The following is a 13,557-nucleotide window of genomic DNA, read 5'->3' as shown; positions in this document are numbered from 1 at the left end:
AAAAAGTTCAAGCACAAGAGCCAGCTACAGTATAATGTGGTGCCTGTACAACATAAAATGCAAAACATACCAGTTGCAGTGAGACAACCACTCAAGGAGGAGATGCTGAAACGACGCAAGGCAGATATAATTGAACCAGTTGATTCATCAGAATGGGTTTCTCCTGTCATTCTCACCAGGAAGCCCAATGGTGCTATCCACATGTATGTGGACTTGAGAGATTTAAACTCCAGCATAGTTGTGTATTGTCATCCTCTATCCAACATCAGTGAAATGCTGCTCACCTTGAAGGAGACAAGAGTGTTTATGACTCTTGATTTATGCTCGGCTTGCCACCAGATCCCCTTAATGGAAAAATCCCTCAAGTACACAGCTTTCATCACTGCAGAATGTTTTTTCCAATTCAAAAGGCCTCTGTAGCACCAGTATTCCAGAGAATGATGCCTGCAATCTTTGGAGAGAGAATGCGTGTTACTTACTTTCAAAATGACATTCTAGTGAATGGCAAAGATGAATCTGAACATGATGGCATGCTAAAAAAGGTTCCAGAAAAACTTGGATACAGATTTACCATTAGCAAGAAGAAATGTCAACTCGGTACCAACTCAGTGACATGGCTAGGGCATAGAATCTCTCAGAAGGGCATACAACCAAAACCAGACCTAGTGAAAACCATTTGTGATGCACCACAGCCTGACAAAAAGCACAAACTTCAGTCCTCCTTTGGATTATCCAAGTACTATTCAAAGTTTGTAAAGAAGTTTGCTCTGAAAGTAGTTCTGCTGAGTCATCTCCTTAAAAAGGACATGTAAGGTTTGAATGGGTTGACGTGTATAAGAACAGCTTTAACAAGATCAAATATGCACTGTCCACCATCCCGGCTTTAAGACCTTTTGATTCTGTGAAACAAACAATTGTCATAAGAGAACCTTGTGAGTAAGGTCTTGGTGCTGTCTTGACTCAGCTAAAAAATGGACAGGAGTCACTATTGCATTTGCCTCCAGAGCCCTGACTGATTCTGAAAAATCTGATTCTGTCTCTGCGAAAGAAGTTCTGGCATGTTTCTGGGCAGTAAGACACTTCAGAACTTACTTATGGGGTGGTGGGAGATTTATCTTAAGATCTGATCATAAACCTCTTTCACCTTTATTCATCACATGAGGTTCTGGAAAAGCAACTCCAAGAATTGCCAAATGGGCCACCAAACTAAAGGACTTTGATTTGCTGACAGTGTATCTTCCAGGAGTCAAAAACACCACTGCAGATTCTGTCTCGCCTGCCCATATCTTACCATGAGGGTGCAATAGAGAAAGATGATGAAGAGATTGTCCTTGCACAAATCTCTGCTACAACTCAGTCTCAGAGTGGGTAACAGCCATGAGAGAAGACAAGGTAGTTCAGGACTGTGATGGGGTTGCTGTACTCACCGCTGGATGGCGCCGCTTTGTGGCTGTCCTGGAGATTAGCTCAGTCAGGCCGATGCCCCTCCCAGCAATTACACCTGTCCGTTTCTCCTCTGCAGCCCCCCTCTCACTTCCAGGAGCTGCAGCGTCCTCTTTGTGACTCAGCCCTCTGGCTAGGTGACTATTGTGGTTTCCCCTTCTAGGCGCTGGAGTGTATCAAAGTTCCTGCTCTCCAGCAGTCTTCCGCTTCTGTAGCTCACGGTGCCACTCCTGCAGTGGGGGAACCTGGGCCCATCCTTTACTTCAGGTTCCGGCTCAGGGACCCTCTACACAACAGCCAAGATCAGTTCCCTGCACCTTGCTGCCTTTCCCTGAGCCGCTTCCATACCTCCTGGCCTGCCCCCATCCTCTGGGTTTGCCAGTCTTTTCACTCCCTCCTCCCAGGGAGTAACCCGAGGCTACCTGCCTCTGTAGCCGCAGCCACATCTCCCTTCTCCCAGAAGCGACTGCACATATCTCCTTGCTAATTCCCTGTCTTTTGTAGAAGCCTTGCCTCTCTCTCACAAGTGAGCTTCTCTCTGATTAGCTGCCTCCAACCCAAAGCTCCTCTTTTGCAACCTAATTAGCTGATTGGGCCCACCTGACCTAATGCAACTCTTGCCGTTTCAGTGTGGGGAGCACACCCCATCACAAGGACCTAAAGACTTACATAGTCAATGGATGGTCTTACATGACAATGACACCAGAACACTTGGAACCATATAGACATGTATCACATGAGCTGTCCTTTGTAAATGAATGGGTTTTGAGAATTGACCATCTTGTTGTGCCTACACTTGTGAGACAACGATTAATTGACCTGGCAGATGGAGGACATATGGGGATGAGTCTAACCAAAAGACAACTGCGATAAGACTTCTGGTGGCCAGGGATGGACAAGTAAGTTGAGGAAATAATCAAGACTTGCACGGCTTGTGCTAGAAGTGATAAGTCACAGAAAACCTTCAGCCTCCTTCTCACAACAGTTCATTATCCCAATTGTCCATGAGAGAAACCGGCTCCTGACCTAATGGGGAGCATTTGAAGGTCAGCCTGTTACACAGAGGTTTGTCCTAGTATGGTAAACTATCATTCAGATTGGCCAGAAATTACATTCACTGGAAAGGTTACAGCTGAAATAGTAAATAAGTTAAAATCATCAGTTTTTGCCTGAGAAGGATTTCCCAAGGAATTGGTAACTGACCATGGAATGCAAATAACTTCTGCTGAAATGCAACACTACCTCATTTGCAATGGTATCAAACACAAAACATTTTCTTTATACCATCCAAGAGCTAGTGGTCTACTTGAGAGAATGAACAGACTGGTGAAAGAAAGTTTGCAACTTACTAGTTTTCAAGTGAGACCAGGGAAAGACGCTTTACATGAAACACTGTTTGCTTATGGGACCACTCCACATTCAACACCAGGAGCATTACCCTTTGAACTGTTAAGAGGACACAAGGCTGGTAAATGACTTACTACCTGTCAGGGGCTTACATGTTCTCCTTTTTTCAACCAAACCTTCTGATGAAACAATTTGTGAATGTGTTAAGAACAAACAGGAGAAATATAAGCAGTGTGTGTATTGTAAGGTGCTAAACCTCACAAATTTGAAATTGGAGCTCTTATTCATGTGAAGCTGTCATACAAAGTCAAAAAAGAACGTTCAAGATATTCCTTTCCTTTGCAGATAATAGAAATCTGAGAAGATTCTGCTGGATTAATAAATCAAAAGAAATAGAACACTTCAAGACTGTCAGCAGTTCATCAGCCAGCAGCTGAAGAAGAGAATGCTGATTTCCACCTTGGACCAGAGAACGCTGATGACACCAATAATAATGATGGACTATTTATAGTAGTAGGAATTGCTCCACTACCCAGTCTTGTTCCTGCCTCTCTGGGTATTAGGAGAAGTGTGAGACAAAGGAGACTGCCTGAAAGATTGGAAGACTTTGTTACAGGACTCAAGTGATGGTCTGGAAGTGACTGAAGTTTTACAGGTTTCAGAGTAACAGCCGTATTAGTCTGTATTCCCAAAAAGAAAAGGAGTACTTGTGGCACCTTAGAGACTAACCAATTTATTTGAGCATGAGCTTTCGTGAGCTACAGCTCACTTCATCCGATGAAGTGAGCTGTAGCTCATGAAAGCTCATGCTCAAATAAATTGGTTAGTCTCTAAGGTGCCACAAGTACTCCTTTTCTTTTTTTGAAGTTTTACAATGGTTATTCTAAAGGGGAAAGGTGTGTTGCATCTAGTTAGATGCAGATAGCTATCCCAGTGTGTGTTTCTAAATTTGTTACTAGCTGGCTCCTGTAGCTTTGAGTTCAGGAATTACAATTCCCAGGATGCAGCAGGGGACAGGGAGGATTGAGAGGAGAAGGAAAGGAAGAGAGTGAGGGGAATAAATCTTACCTTTACTGTTATCACGCTTCCACAGCCTTTCTCAAAAGGGTTCAGGTACTAAACAGCCACAGCTCATGGCTAAAACACAACTTATCACCTTACTTCATGAACCCTACCTATTCTTAGCCATCATTGGGAATTCCACTGTCTTTGAAACCTTGCAAGGGGCTTCTGCCATTTCCCGTGGAAGAGTATTCTACGATCTAGTGGATCTCATCATTAAGAAGATGTTATTGATACTTTTTGCTTTTTTTTTTTTAAGGCAATATAAAGCTCAGTACTTGGACAACTTCTCAAATCTCATTGGGAAGAAGTATAAAAAGGCCGTTTTCAGGCAGTATGAAGATGCCAACTTCAATAAGCGTCTGGAGACTCCCCGGCCCAAGGAAATGGGAATTCTGGGCCCTGTTATCAGAGCTCAGGTTAGAGACACAATCAAGGTAAGTGGCGAGGGACAAATACAAAGACTGTATGTACTGTGGTGTAACTTACTGTAAATGCAAAATAACTTACTGTAAACAAGAAAGAGCTTGTGTTGTAATCTTTGTCAGATAAGGTGTAATGATACAAAGAGTGGCCATATTTGAAGGTATGAGCACAAGGGGACAGAATTAAGATTAAGTTTGCAATCTTATCTCTGCCATCCCTGACTTTGAGTGCTGGGTTTATCAATCTACACTTTGCATTGACACTTGCTTTTTGTAAAGAATATTTAGAATAGTTGGTCCAAACCCTCAACTCCAAACACACCTGAACTTTGGGGAAGTTCGGATCTGTGTCTGAACTTAAGGAACCCATAATCTCTACCTCTACTGTTAGCTGTCTCAGACAGGGGTACTCACCCTTGAAAGCTGAAGAGCCGCTTTGATGGGAGTCATCAAATGAAGCTAGAGAGCTACACGGTGCTGACAGCATGATGTTGAGATGTTATGCTGTATAATAATAAGTGTCCCCTGGACTTGCCGCCATCGCAAATTGATACATCCCAAAGCCGCACAATCCTTAAATGCCATGATGATTTTGTGGCTCTGGAATTGAATTCAGTGCAATGTTTCTTCTCTCTCCATCTGGCTCCATCCTCGAGCATTTCTCTTCCCTTTCCGTCCTCCTTGGCTCCTAGAAGCTGGGAAAGGGATGGGAAAGTCTGTATCAGTAAAAGCTGGGAAAGTCTGTATCAGTAAAAACAACGAAGAGTGCTTGTGGCACCTTCGAGACTAACAAATGTATTTGGGTATAAGCTTTCATGGGATATAACCCTCTTCATCAGACACACGGAGTGGAAAATATACAGCACATGAAAAGATGGGAGTTGCCTTACCCCCCACTTGGTAAGGCAACTCCCATCTTTTCATGTGCTGTATATTTATACCTGCTTACTGTATTTTCCACTCCATGCATCTGATGAAGTGGGGTTTATCCCACAAAAGCTTATGCCCAAATAAATTTTTTAGTCTCTAAGGTGCCACACAGACTCCTCGTTGTTTTTACGGAATCCCCGTGATTCCAGTCCATGGCTAGCACTCTCCATGGCTTCGTGTGCCTGGCCGTGTGGGAAGTGCTCCTGAGGATGGCATTCTCATCAGCCGCCTGAAACCAGGAAGCACAAGAGGAATCCCAATCAGTGCGGTCCACAAATGTTCATGTTGCAGTAGAGCTTCATGATATCCCCAGATTTTTTTTAATATCCCCAGATTTTTCTTTTAAGGAGCGTTTCTTCCCCTGAGCACATTCAGTGCTGAAATCATGCAAGTTTCGCTCTCCCTGGGATTTACCCAGACCAGGATTCACTGAATGCTGAACTCAAACTTTCTGCATCTCCATATCTACGTAGATTGTGTTCAGAAATATGGCCAGTCGACCCTACAGCATTTACCTCCATGGAGTGACGCTTTCAAAAGATGCAGAAGGAGCCACTGACCCCCTGGATTCCACAGGTCAGAAACTGTTCACATTTGCACAATATCGAAAGTGTGACTTTGTGTAGGGTCTCTCTTTGCCTTTAGGAGGTCATGTAACTGATTAGGGCACAGGAGTGGGAGTCCTGGGTTCTGTTCCCAGCTCTGCCGCTGACCTGCTGTGTGATTTTGGGAAAGTTGCGTCTCTTCTCCGTGCCTCAGTTTTCCCCATCTGTAAAATGGGGATTATGATAAGTGCCCACTTTTGTAAAGTGCTTTGAGATCTACAGATGAAAAATCAAATGTAAATATGCTAAGCAGCACTATTATTTAAAAAATGCCTGTGTGGACGTGGTCCTCGACTTCAATGAGCTCATGTCAGTTTACACCAGCCAAGGGTCTCGCTGACGTAACATAAGAACGGCCATACTGGGTCAGACCAAAGGTCCATCTGGCTTCGTATCCTGTCTGACAATGGCCGGTATCAGATGCTTCAGAGGGAATGAACAGAATAGGGCAATTTCCAGAGATCCTTCCCCTGTCATACAGTCCCAGCTTCTGGTAGTTGGAGCATGGGGTTGGGTCCCTGACCATTTTGGCTAATCGCCATCGATGGACCTGTCCTCCATATTCTTATCTAATTATTTTTTGAACCCAGTTCTACTTCTGCCCTCGCAACGTCCCCTGACAATGGGTTCCACAGGTTGACTGTGGGTTGGGCAAAGAAGTACTTCCTTACTTTTGTTTTAAACCTGCCGCCTATTAATTTCATCGGGTGACCATTAGTTCTTGTGTTATGTGAAGGGATAACTAACAGGTCCCGATTCACTTTCTCCCCACCAGTCATGGTTTTATCATATCTCTGTCATATTCCCCCCGCCACTTAGTTGTCCCTTTTCTAAGCTGAGCACTCCCCGTCTTTTTAATCTTGGCTCGTACGGAAGCTGTTCCATTCCCCTGATCATTTTTGTTGCCCTTCTCTGCACCTGTTCCAATTCTGAGATATCTTTTTTGAGACAAGGTGACCAGAACTGCACTGTTCAATGTGTGGGCGTATCATGGATTTATATAGTGGCAGTATGATATTTTCTCTTTTAATATCTATCCCTTTCCTAATGGTTCCTAACATTCTGTTCGCTTTTTTGACTGTTGCTGCACATTGAGCGGATATTTTCAGAGAACTATCCATGTTGACTCCAAGATCTTTCTGTTGTGGAAACAGCTCATTTAGACCCCATCATTTTGTATATATAGTTGGGATTATTTTTTTCCAATGTGCGTTATTTTGTATTTATCAACATTGAATTTCATCTGCCATTTTGGTGCCCAGTCACCCAGTTTAGTGAGATCCCTTAATGACGATTCACAGTCAGTTTTGTATTTAACTGTCTCGAGTACTTTTGTATAGCTGCAAATTTTGCCACCTCTCTGTTCACCCTCTTTTCCAGATCATTTATGAATAAGTTGAACAACACATTTCCCAATACAGATCCATGCGGGAACCTGCTATTTACCTTTCTCTGCTGTGAAAACTGACCCTCTATTCCTACCCTGTATTTCCTATCTTTTAATTAGTTATGGATCTAGGAGAGGACCTTCCCTCTTATCCCATGACTGCTTTGCCTTTGGTTAGGGATTTGTCAGAGACTTTCTGAAAGTCGAAGTACTGTATCTTCATAGTCTTTGCATGGCTAAATAGTAATGGAAGAGAAGAAATATTAGGAAATATTAAGAGGCATGGCTAAGGGAAAAAGAGAGAGAAATGTTTTCTGCTGTCATCTGAAATGAAATGGGGCTGAGAGATACAGAAAGAGCAGCAGGAAAAGTCATCAACAGTGGTAAGACTGTGTATCCGCAGTCTTGGATAGTGAGGATGCTAGTGCTGGGCGAGCAAATGAGAGACTACACAGAAGTTAAGGGCTATGAAATAATCTGTAGCCAGCCCATGGAAGGCTTTAAAGAAGGAAGAGGGGACACTTTATTTCCTGATTCCTGTAAGGAATGGGGGAGTCAGTGGATTTGTTCAAGGACCGGAGAGATGTGACTGCACATCGTTGTATGAGTCAGACAGCAAGCAGCATTCCCAGTGGTTTGCAGTCAAGCTGGAAGGGCGTATCAAGTGGGGTCTGGTTCTGTTCAATGTCTTCATCAGTGATTTAGATAACAGCAGAGAGAGTAAATTTATAAAGTTTGTGGATGATACGAAGCTGGGAGGGGTTGCAAGTGCTTTAAAGGATAGGATTAAAATTCAAAATGGTCTGGACAAACTGGAGAAATGGTCTGAAGTAATTAGGATGAAATTCAATAAGGACAAATGCAAAGTACTCCACTTAGAATGGAACAATCACGTGAACACATACAAAATGGGAAATGACTGCTTAGGAAGGAGTACTGCGGAAAGGTGATCCACTGTGACCCCCAGATTAAAGCTAAATATGAGTCAACATTGTAACACTGTTGCAAAAGAAAGCAAACTTCATTCTGGCATGTATTAGCAAGAGTGTTGTAAGCAAAACACAAGAAGTAATTCTGCTTTACTCTGCACTGATTTGGCCTCAACTGGAGTATTGTGTCCAGTTCTGGGCACCACATTTCAGAAAAAATGTGGACAAACCAGAGAAAGTTCAGAGAAGAGTGAAAAAAAAAACGATTAAAGGTCTAGAAAATATGAGCTATGAGAGAAGATTGAAAAAATTGGGTTTCAGTCTGCAGAAGAGAAGACTGAGGGGGAACATAAGTTTTAAGTACATAAAAGGTTGTTACAAGGAGGAGGGAGGTAATTTGTTCTCCTTAACCCCTGAGGCTAGGACAAGAAGTAATGGGCTTAAATTGCAGCAAGGGAGGTTTAGGTTGGACATTAGGAAAAACTTCCGAACTGGCAGGGTGGTTAAGCACTGGAATAAATTGCCTAGGGAGGTTGAAGAATCTCCTTAATTGGAGATTTTTAAGAGCAGGTTAGATAAACACCTGTCAGGGATGGTCTAGATATTTCTTAGTCCAGCCATGAGTGCAGGGGACTGGACTAGATGACCTCTCGAGGTCCTTTCCAGTCCTTTGATTTTATTTCTGCAGCATTAACTTCAACTGATTAGATGCTGTTTTATGGGTGATTGTTTGGTAAAGGAAGAATGTAGTGAGTAGCAGGCTTGTTATAGAAATAGAATGGAGCTGGTTTTAGCCACGACGTAGGCTAGAGCCAAGGCAATTCCTTCTGAATCTGCCTTCCCATCAGTGTGCAGTTCACTGTCACAATTAAAATGTAGAATTTTCTGCCTCAGATATGAACAGTCCTTGTTCAATAATCTTTTTGTCCTTCTGTCGTGCCTTTCATCCATGGATCTCAAAAGCGATTTACACCCATCATTCATTTAGCTTGATGACAAGTCTCTAAAGTAAGTGGTATAATTCCCATATAGCATATGGGACCTTCGCAGACAGAAAACACAGTGACAACACGTTTTGCATTCTGCAGTGGACACAGAGCATGTCTCCAGGCTGTGCTAGAGCTTTGGACGGTCCAAGGCTGTAACTTAATAACAGAGCATAGTTAAGCTCCTTTCTGCACTGCAAACAGGAACTCTGTTGTAAGCCACATGGGACAACCATGCTGTATCTAGGTCCCTGTACTCAGTTGTTTTTGAAGTGTAGACCTGCCCAAAATACATATTGGACTTCAAGTGCCTGAAGGTGCACTGACTTCATCGGAGCTATGCCAATTTACACCAGCCATGAATCTGGCTCTAAGTTTGTAACTCCTATTAATGTTTCTCTCTTTTTATTTCTTCTTCAGACAACAGCACCCTGAGTAAAGCAGTTCAACCGGGGGAAACCTACACGTATAAATGGAGCGTCGTGGACACCGATCAGCCCACCGCACAGGATGCCCAGTGTCTAACGAGATTATATCACAGTGCTGTAGATGTAACCAGGGATATAGCCTCTGGACTGATTGGCCCACTTCTGATTTGTAAAGGTGAAGCACTGGACAAGAGGGGTGTGCAGGTATGATCATGTTCTGCAACCTCTGAGAGACAGACAGAGAGAGAGGCGCCTGTCCGTGTGTGGTGTTTGAACTACAGGGGAATTTGGTTTCATTGATTGTTCCCTTAGAGAAAAGGCCTCTAGAACTGAAGTGGGATCGGATCACTAGGCTTCTGTAGAAGTCAGTCAAAAAACCTGTAGAATGTAATGAGGTATGAGATCCTTTGGATAAGTTCTTTGAACCACCCTACAGAACTCACTAGTTGGGACATTAAATTCTATAGGGTGAGTCAGACAACCTAAAATAAGGGGATAGTTTTGTATTAAATTCTATAGGACTTTTCTATAAGGGCTGCTTGCAGTGATAGTTTTTAGCTGCGTGCTGGCATATGTGGCCCCAGATTTAGAGTGCTCGCTGGGGCTTTCAGTTAAAAAGATCAGGCTGCTAGTGATTTCTTTCATTGTGCTTTGTTTGCCTAGATAAGAAATTGCAAAATCCTGGTTCTAGACACCACCCTAAAGTTTGATGGTATGCAGGGAGAAAGGGAGGAAGTTCTGACCCCAGTCTCTGATAGCTGCTGACCCCAGTCTATCATAGGTTTAACCTAGGTCTGGCAACCCCAAACTTTGGGGATCCAGAAGCATTGCAAGGGGGTTGCTGGGAGAGTTCTTCTTCCACTTCCCCTCCGTGGGGCCAAAGGAAGGAATCTACTTTGACAGTGGCTCAGACACCACGCAGAAGTGAATGGAAGCAGTGACTTCAGCCCTTGCACATACAGCAACAAGTGGGCCACTAGGGGGAGCCCAGCTCATAGCAGCCATGCTAGTAGCTGGTCCGGTGTCACCCAGTGAGTCAGTTGCAGAGGTAGGAATGGAACCCAGGAGTCCGGAACCCTAGTCCCTTGCTCTAACCACTGGACTGTGCTTCTGTTCACTTGAATGGAAATTTTGCCTCTGGAGGGATGGCGAGATTAGGCCCTTAATACACCCCACTATGTATCCGTTAGCTGCTTGCAAAACTTACCCTGCCATGTCTGCTGTCTTTCAGAACAAGGCGGATGCAGAGCAGCAGGCCGTGTTTGCCGTGTTTGATGAAAACAAGAGTTGGTACTTAGAGGATAACATCAAGGAGTACTGCAACAACCCCTCCAGCGTTAAAAGGGATGATCCCAAGTTCTACAGGTCTAACGTGATGCACAGTGAGTGGGAAACTAGGCCCAAGTTTGCAAAAGCTTGTGTGAGCGCAAGTACCCAGATGGGTGCTTATTCTGAGGTGCAAGGCAGGCATGGGGATTTCCCAAGTGGCAGAAACTGGCCCCTGAGATTGTGTGCTGAAGGATGAATGTGTGCTGAAAGCACGAATGAGCAGAGTTCTGGTTCTGGCTTCAAGGATCTGCTATTTCCAGAATTTCATAGGGCATGGTTCGGGCAAGTTAGGCACAAACAAGCTCATCATGAGCTGGGCAAATGTAAACTGAGAAGGGGAAGTGACAGTGGTCTCAGCAGCCCTGCATGGGCTTCTGGGCCACCAACTGCAATCCATTGAGGCAGCACCCGGGGGGGGTGGAGGGTGGAGGTATCAGTGACTGTGGGAGATAGAGAGAGGTAGAGTATCTGGGTGCGGGGGGAGGGGGAGCCTGGTAAATGTTTGTGTAGAGCCTCGCAGAGGGGAATGGATACTGGGGGTGAGTGGTTAGAGTGGGCAGGGGCTGGCAGGGTTCCTGGGGTGGTGATCAGGAACAATCTGTGATGCTGCACCTGTTTGCCCTGGGGTGGATGGGGGAAGGAATCAGGAGGGAAGTAAAGGGAAGGATGTTGGGAAGACTCCAGAAGTCAGCCAAGCAGCTGCATGCCTCGTACTGCATGCTTTTGGGTTTGGAGCAAGCTGCAGCTATTAGCATGGCACTAAGCAATTTGTAAGTGTTAATGAGTCTGTTAATTTGACGGTGGGGAGGAGGGCATAGCTGCACAGCCCTGTGGGGGGCCTCAGTGCATGTAGTTCCTAGAAGCTGCCTCCTCAGGGCCACAGCACAAGGGAATCAGGAGGGAGCATGTGGTCCAGTAACACACAGGATAGCAGCGCAGCCAGAGAAACAGCTGATGCAACACTAGCCTCTTGGGTTTCCTCCAAATATATATTTGAATTCTTTCACCCTGAATCCAATATAGGGTGACTAGGAACAGAGGTAAGGACATTTTATTTTAGTATGTGATTTTTTTAACCTAATGGTGTCCCTTCAGATGAAGGTGTCTGGATTGCAGCCCAATCTCATCAGAGTGCCGATAATCTTTCTGTCTGGATACAAAGATGTGTCAGTTCCATCCCTGATGTCACTCCATTGAAAGCATGAATTTGGCTTACCGTCTTGCATGCTGGTGAGGCCTTACGGTGCTGTAACAGCATATCTTATGCTTTGTTTTAGCAATAAATGGCTACATGTCTGACAGCACTGAAATCCTGGGATTTTGCCATCACGAAATTGTGCAGTGGCATGTCTCCAGTATTGGCACCCAGGATGAGGTAGTGTCCGTACGCCTTTCTGGTCACACTTTTTTGTCTCGAGGGAAGTATGAAGATGTACTGAATCTTTTCCCCATGAGTGGAGAATCGGTCACTGTAGAAATGGACAACGCTGGTAAGTGGCAGAACTGCTGTGCTTGTTTAATGATCTGCTAAGAGATTTTGTTTCTAGAGTCCATAAGGACTCATAAAAATAGAAAAGCTTTGTATAAAGTGCATACAAAATTTCAGCCCATGTACATCTTTCCCTAGATTACAGCAAGAGTGGTTGATACACATGGGGTATGTGTATGCTGGCAGCACATGACACAGCAGTGCTGTTGCATATGCTATACTTATTGATGATTCTGTTTTGCTTTTGAGCACTCCCCAAAAAAGTCCTTACTGTGGCTCTAGTTGTATAACTGTCATTTGAGGCACAGTATTGAAGTTCTCTGTCAAAATCTATAGAAACGGAAAAATCTCCACATCTAAACCAGCAGGCCAAATCCTAAAAGCCATACACTGGGGCCGTGTTCACCCTTCTGCATTCAGAAAGGAACGTCCTGACAGTGTCCCTTTTCCAGAGCAAGAGCGGCTTTTCCCTCTTACTCTGGCAGCAGAGGAAACACGTGGTGTAGGGACCCCTGCGTCTGCTCTATTCTACTGTAGGATATGTAGCATTCCACTGGTGTTAACCACCCTAGGCTGGTTAAACTGGGCTTATAGCCAAATTATACTGGTGTGACTGAGAAAAATGGCTGCATCACATGTCAGGATCTGGCCCACCAGTCTTTTAGGAGCGAAAGAATGTTGGAACGATCAGACTGGATCAAACCAGTGGCCCATCTAGTTCTAGTATCCTGTCTCTGAGAGTAACCACTATCAGATGCTTCACATAAAGGTGGAAGAAATCCCACAGTGTAGACAATTTTGGAATAGCCTGCCTATAATGGAAGATTCTTCCTAATTCCAGTGGTTGGTTGATACCTTGAAGAAGGGTTTAGATCCCTTAATTTTTTATCCTGTTTAAAGTTCCTGTGAATGTTCTCCTTGTCCATGTAAATGGCTAGTTCTCTGGATCCTACTAACTTCTTGGCTCTAGCGATACCTTCTGGCAGTGAGTTCCACAGGCTAATTATGTATTATGGTTTTTTTTTTAAAAGGAGAAATGTTTACTTGAAGCTGGAAACCTCCATCAGACTTAACAGAAATCTCCAAAGTTGTACTTTTGTACTTCTCCACCATTATTGTTTGGTTTTAGTATGTGATCACCTCCTTCCCTCCCTAGACCTTCTTTTCCAGTTCTTGTAAAATGTGCTCATTATTGCT

General features: G+C 44.1%; 1 protein-coding gene across 1 annotated transcript in view; it reads left to right on the top strand.

Annotated features, from left to right (window-relative positions):
* F5 (coagulation factor V) overlaps positions 1-13,557 on the top strand; it is a 63,928-nt gene that overhangs the window by 17,683 nt on the left and 32,688 nt on the right. The window contains exons 8-12 of the mRNA XM_037908821.2: positions 4,112-4,289; positions 5,681-5,783; positions 9,535-9,746; positions 10,774-10,924; positions 12,149-12,361. Of these exons, the coding sequence (XP_037764749.1) occupies positions 4,112-4,289; positions 5,681-5,783; positions 9,535-9,746; positions 10,774-10,924; positions 12,149-12,361 (857 nt within the window). The remainder of the gene's footprint in view (positions 1-4,111; positions 4,290-5,680; positions 5,784-9,534; positions 9,747-10,773; positions 10,925-12,148; positions 12,362-13,557) is intronic.

Source organism: Chelonia mydas, chromosome 1, assembly GCF_015237465.2.
Source record: "Chelonia mydas isolate rCheMyd1 chromosome 1, rCheMyd1.pri.v2, whole genome shotgun sequence".
In the NCBI taxonomy this organism is placed as follows: Eukaryota; Metazoa; Chordata; order Testudines; family Cheloniidae; genus Chelonia; species Chelonia mydas.
The sequence above is the reverse complement of the archived record's forward strand: the minus strand, read 5'-3'. Positions and strand labels throughout refer to the sequence as shown.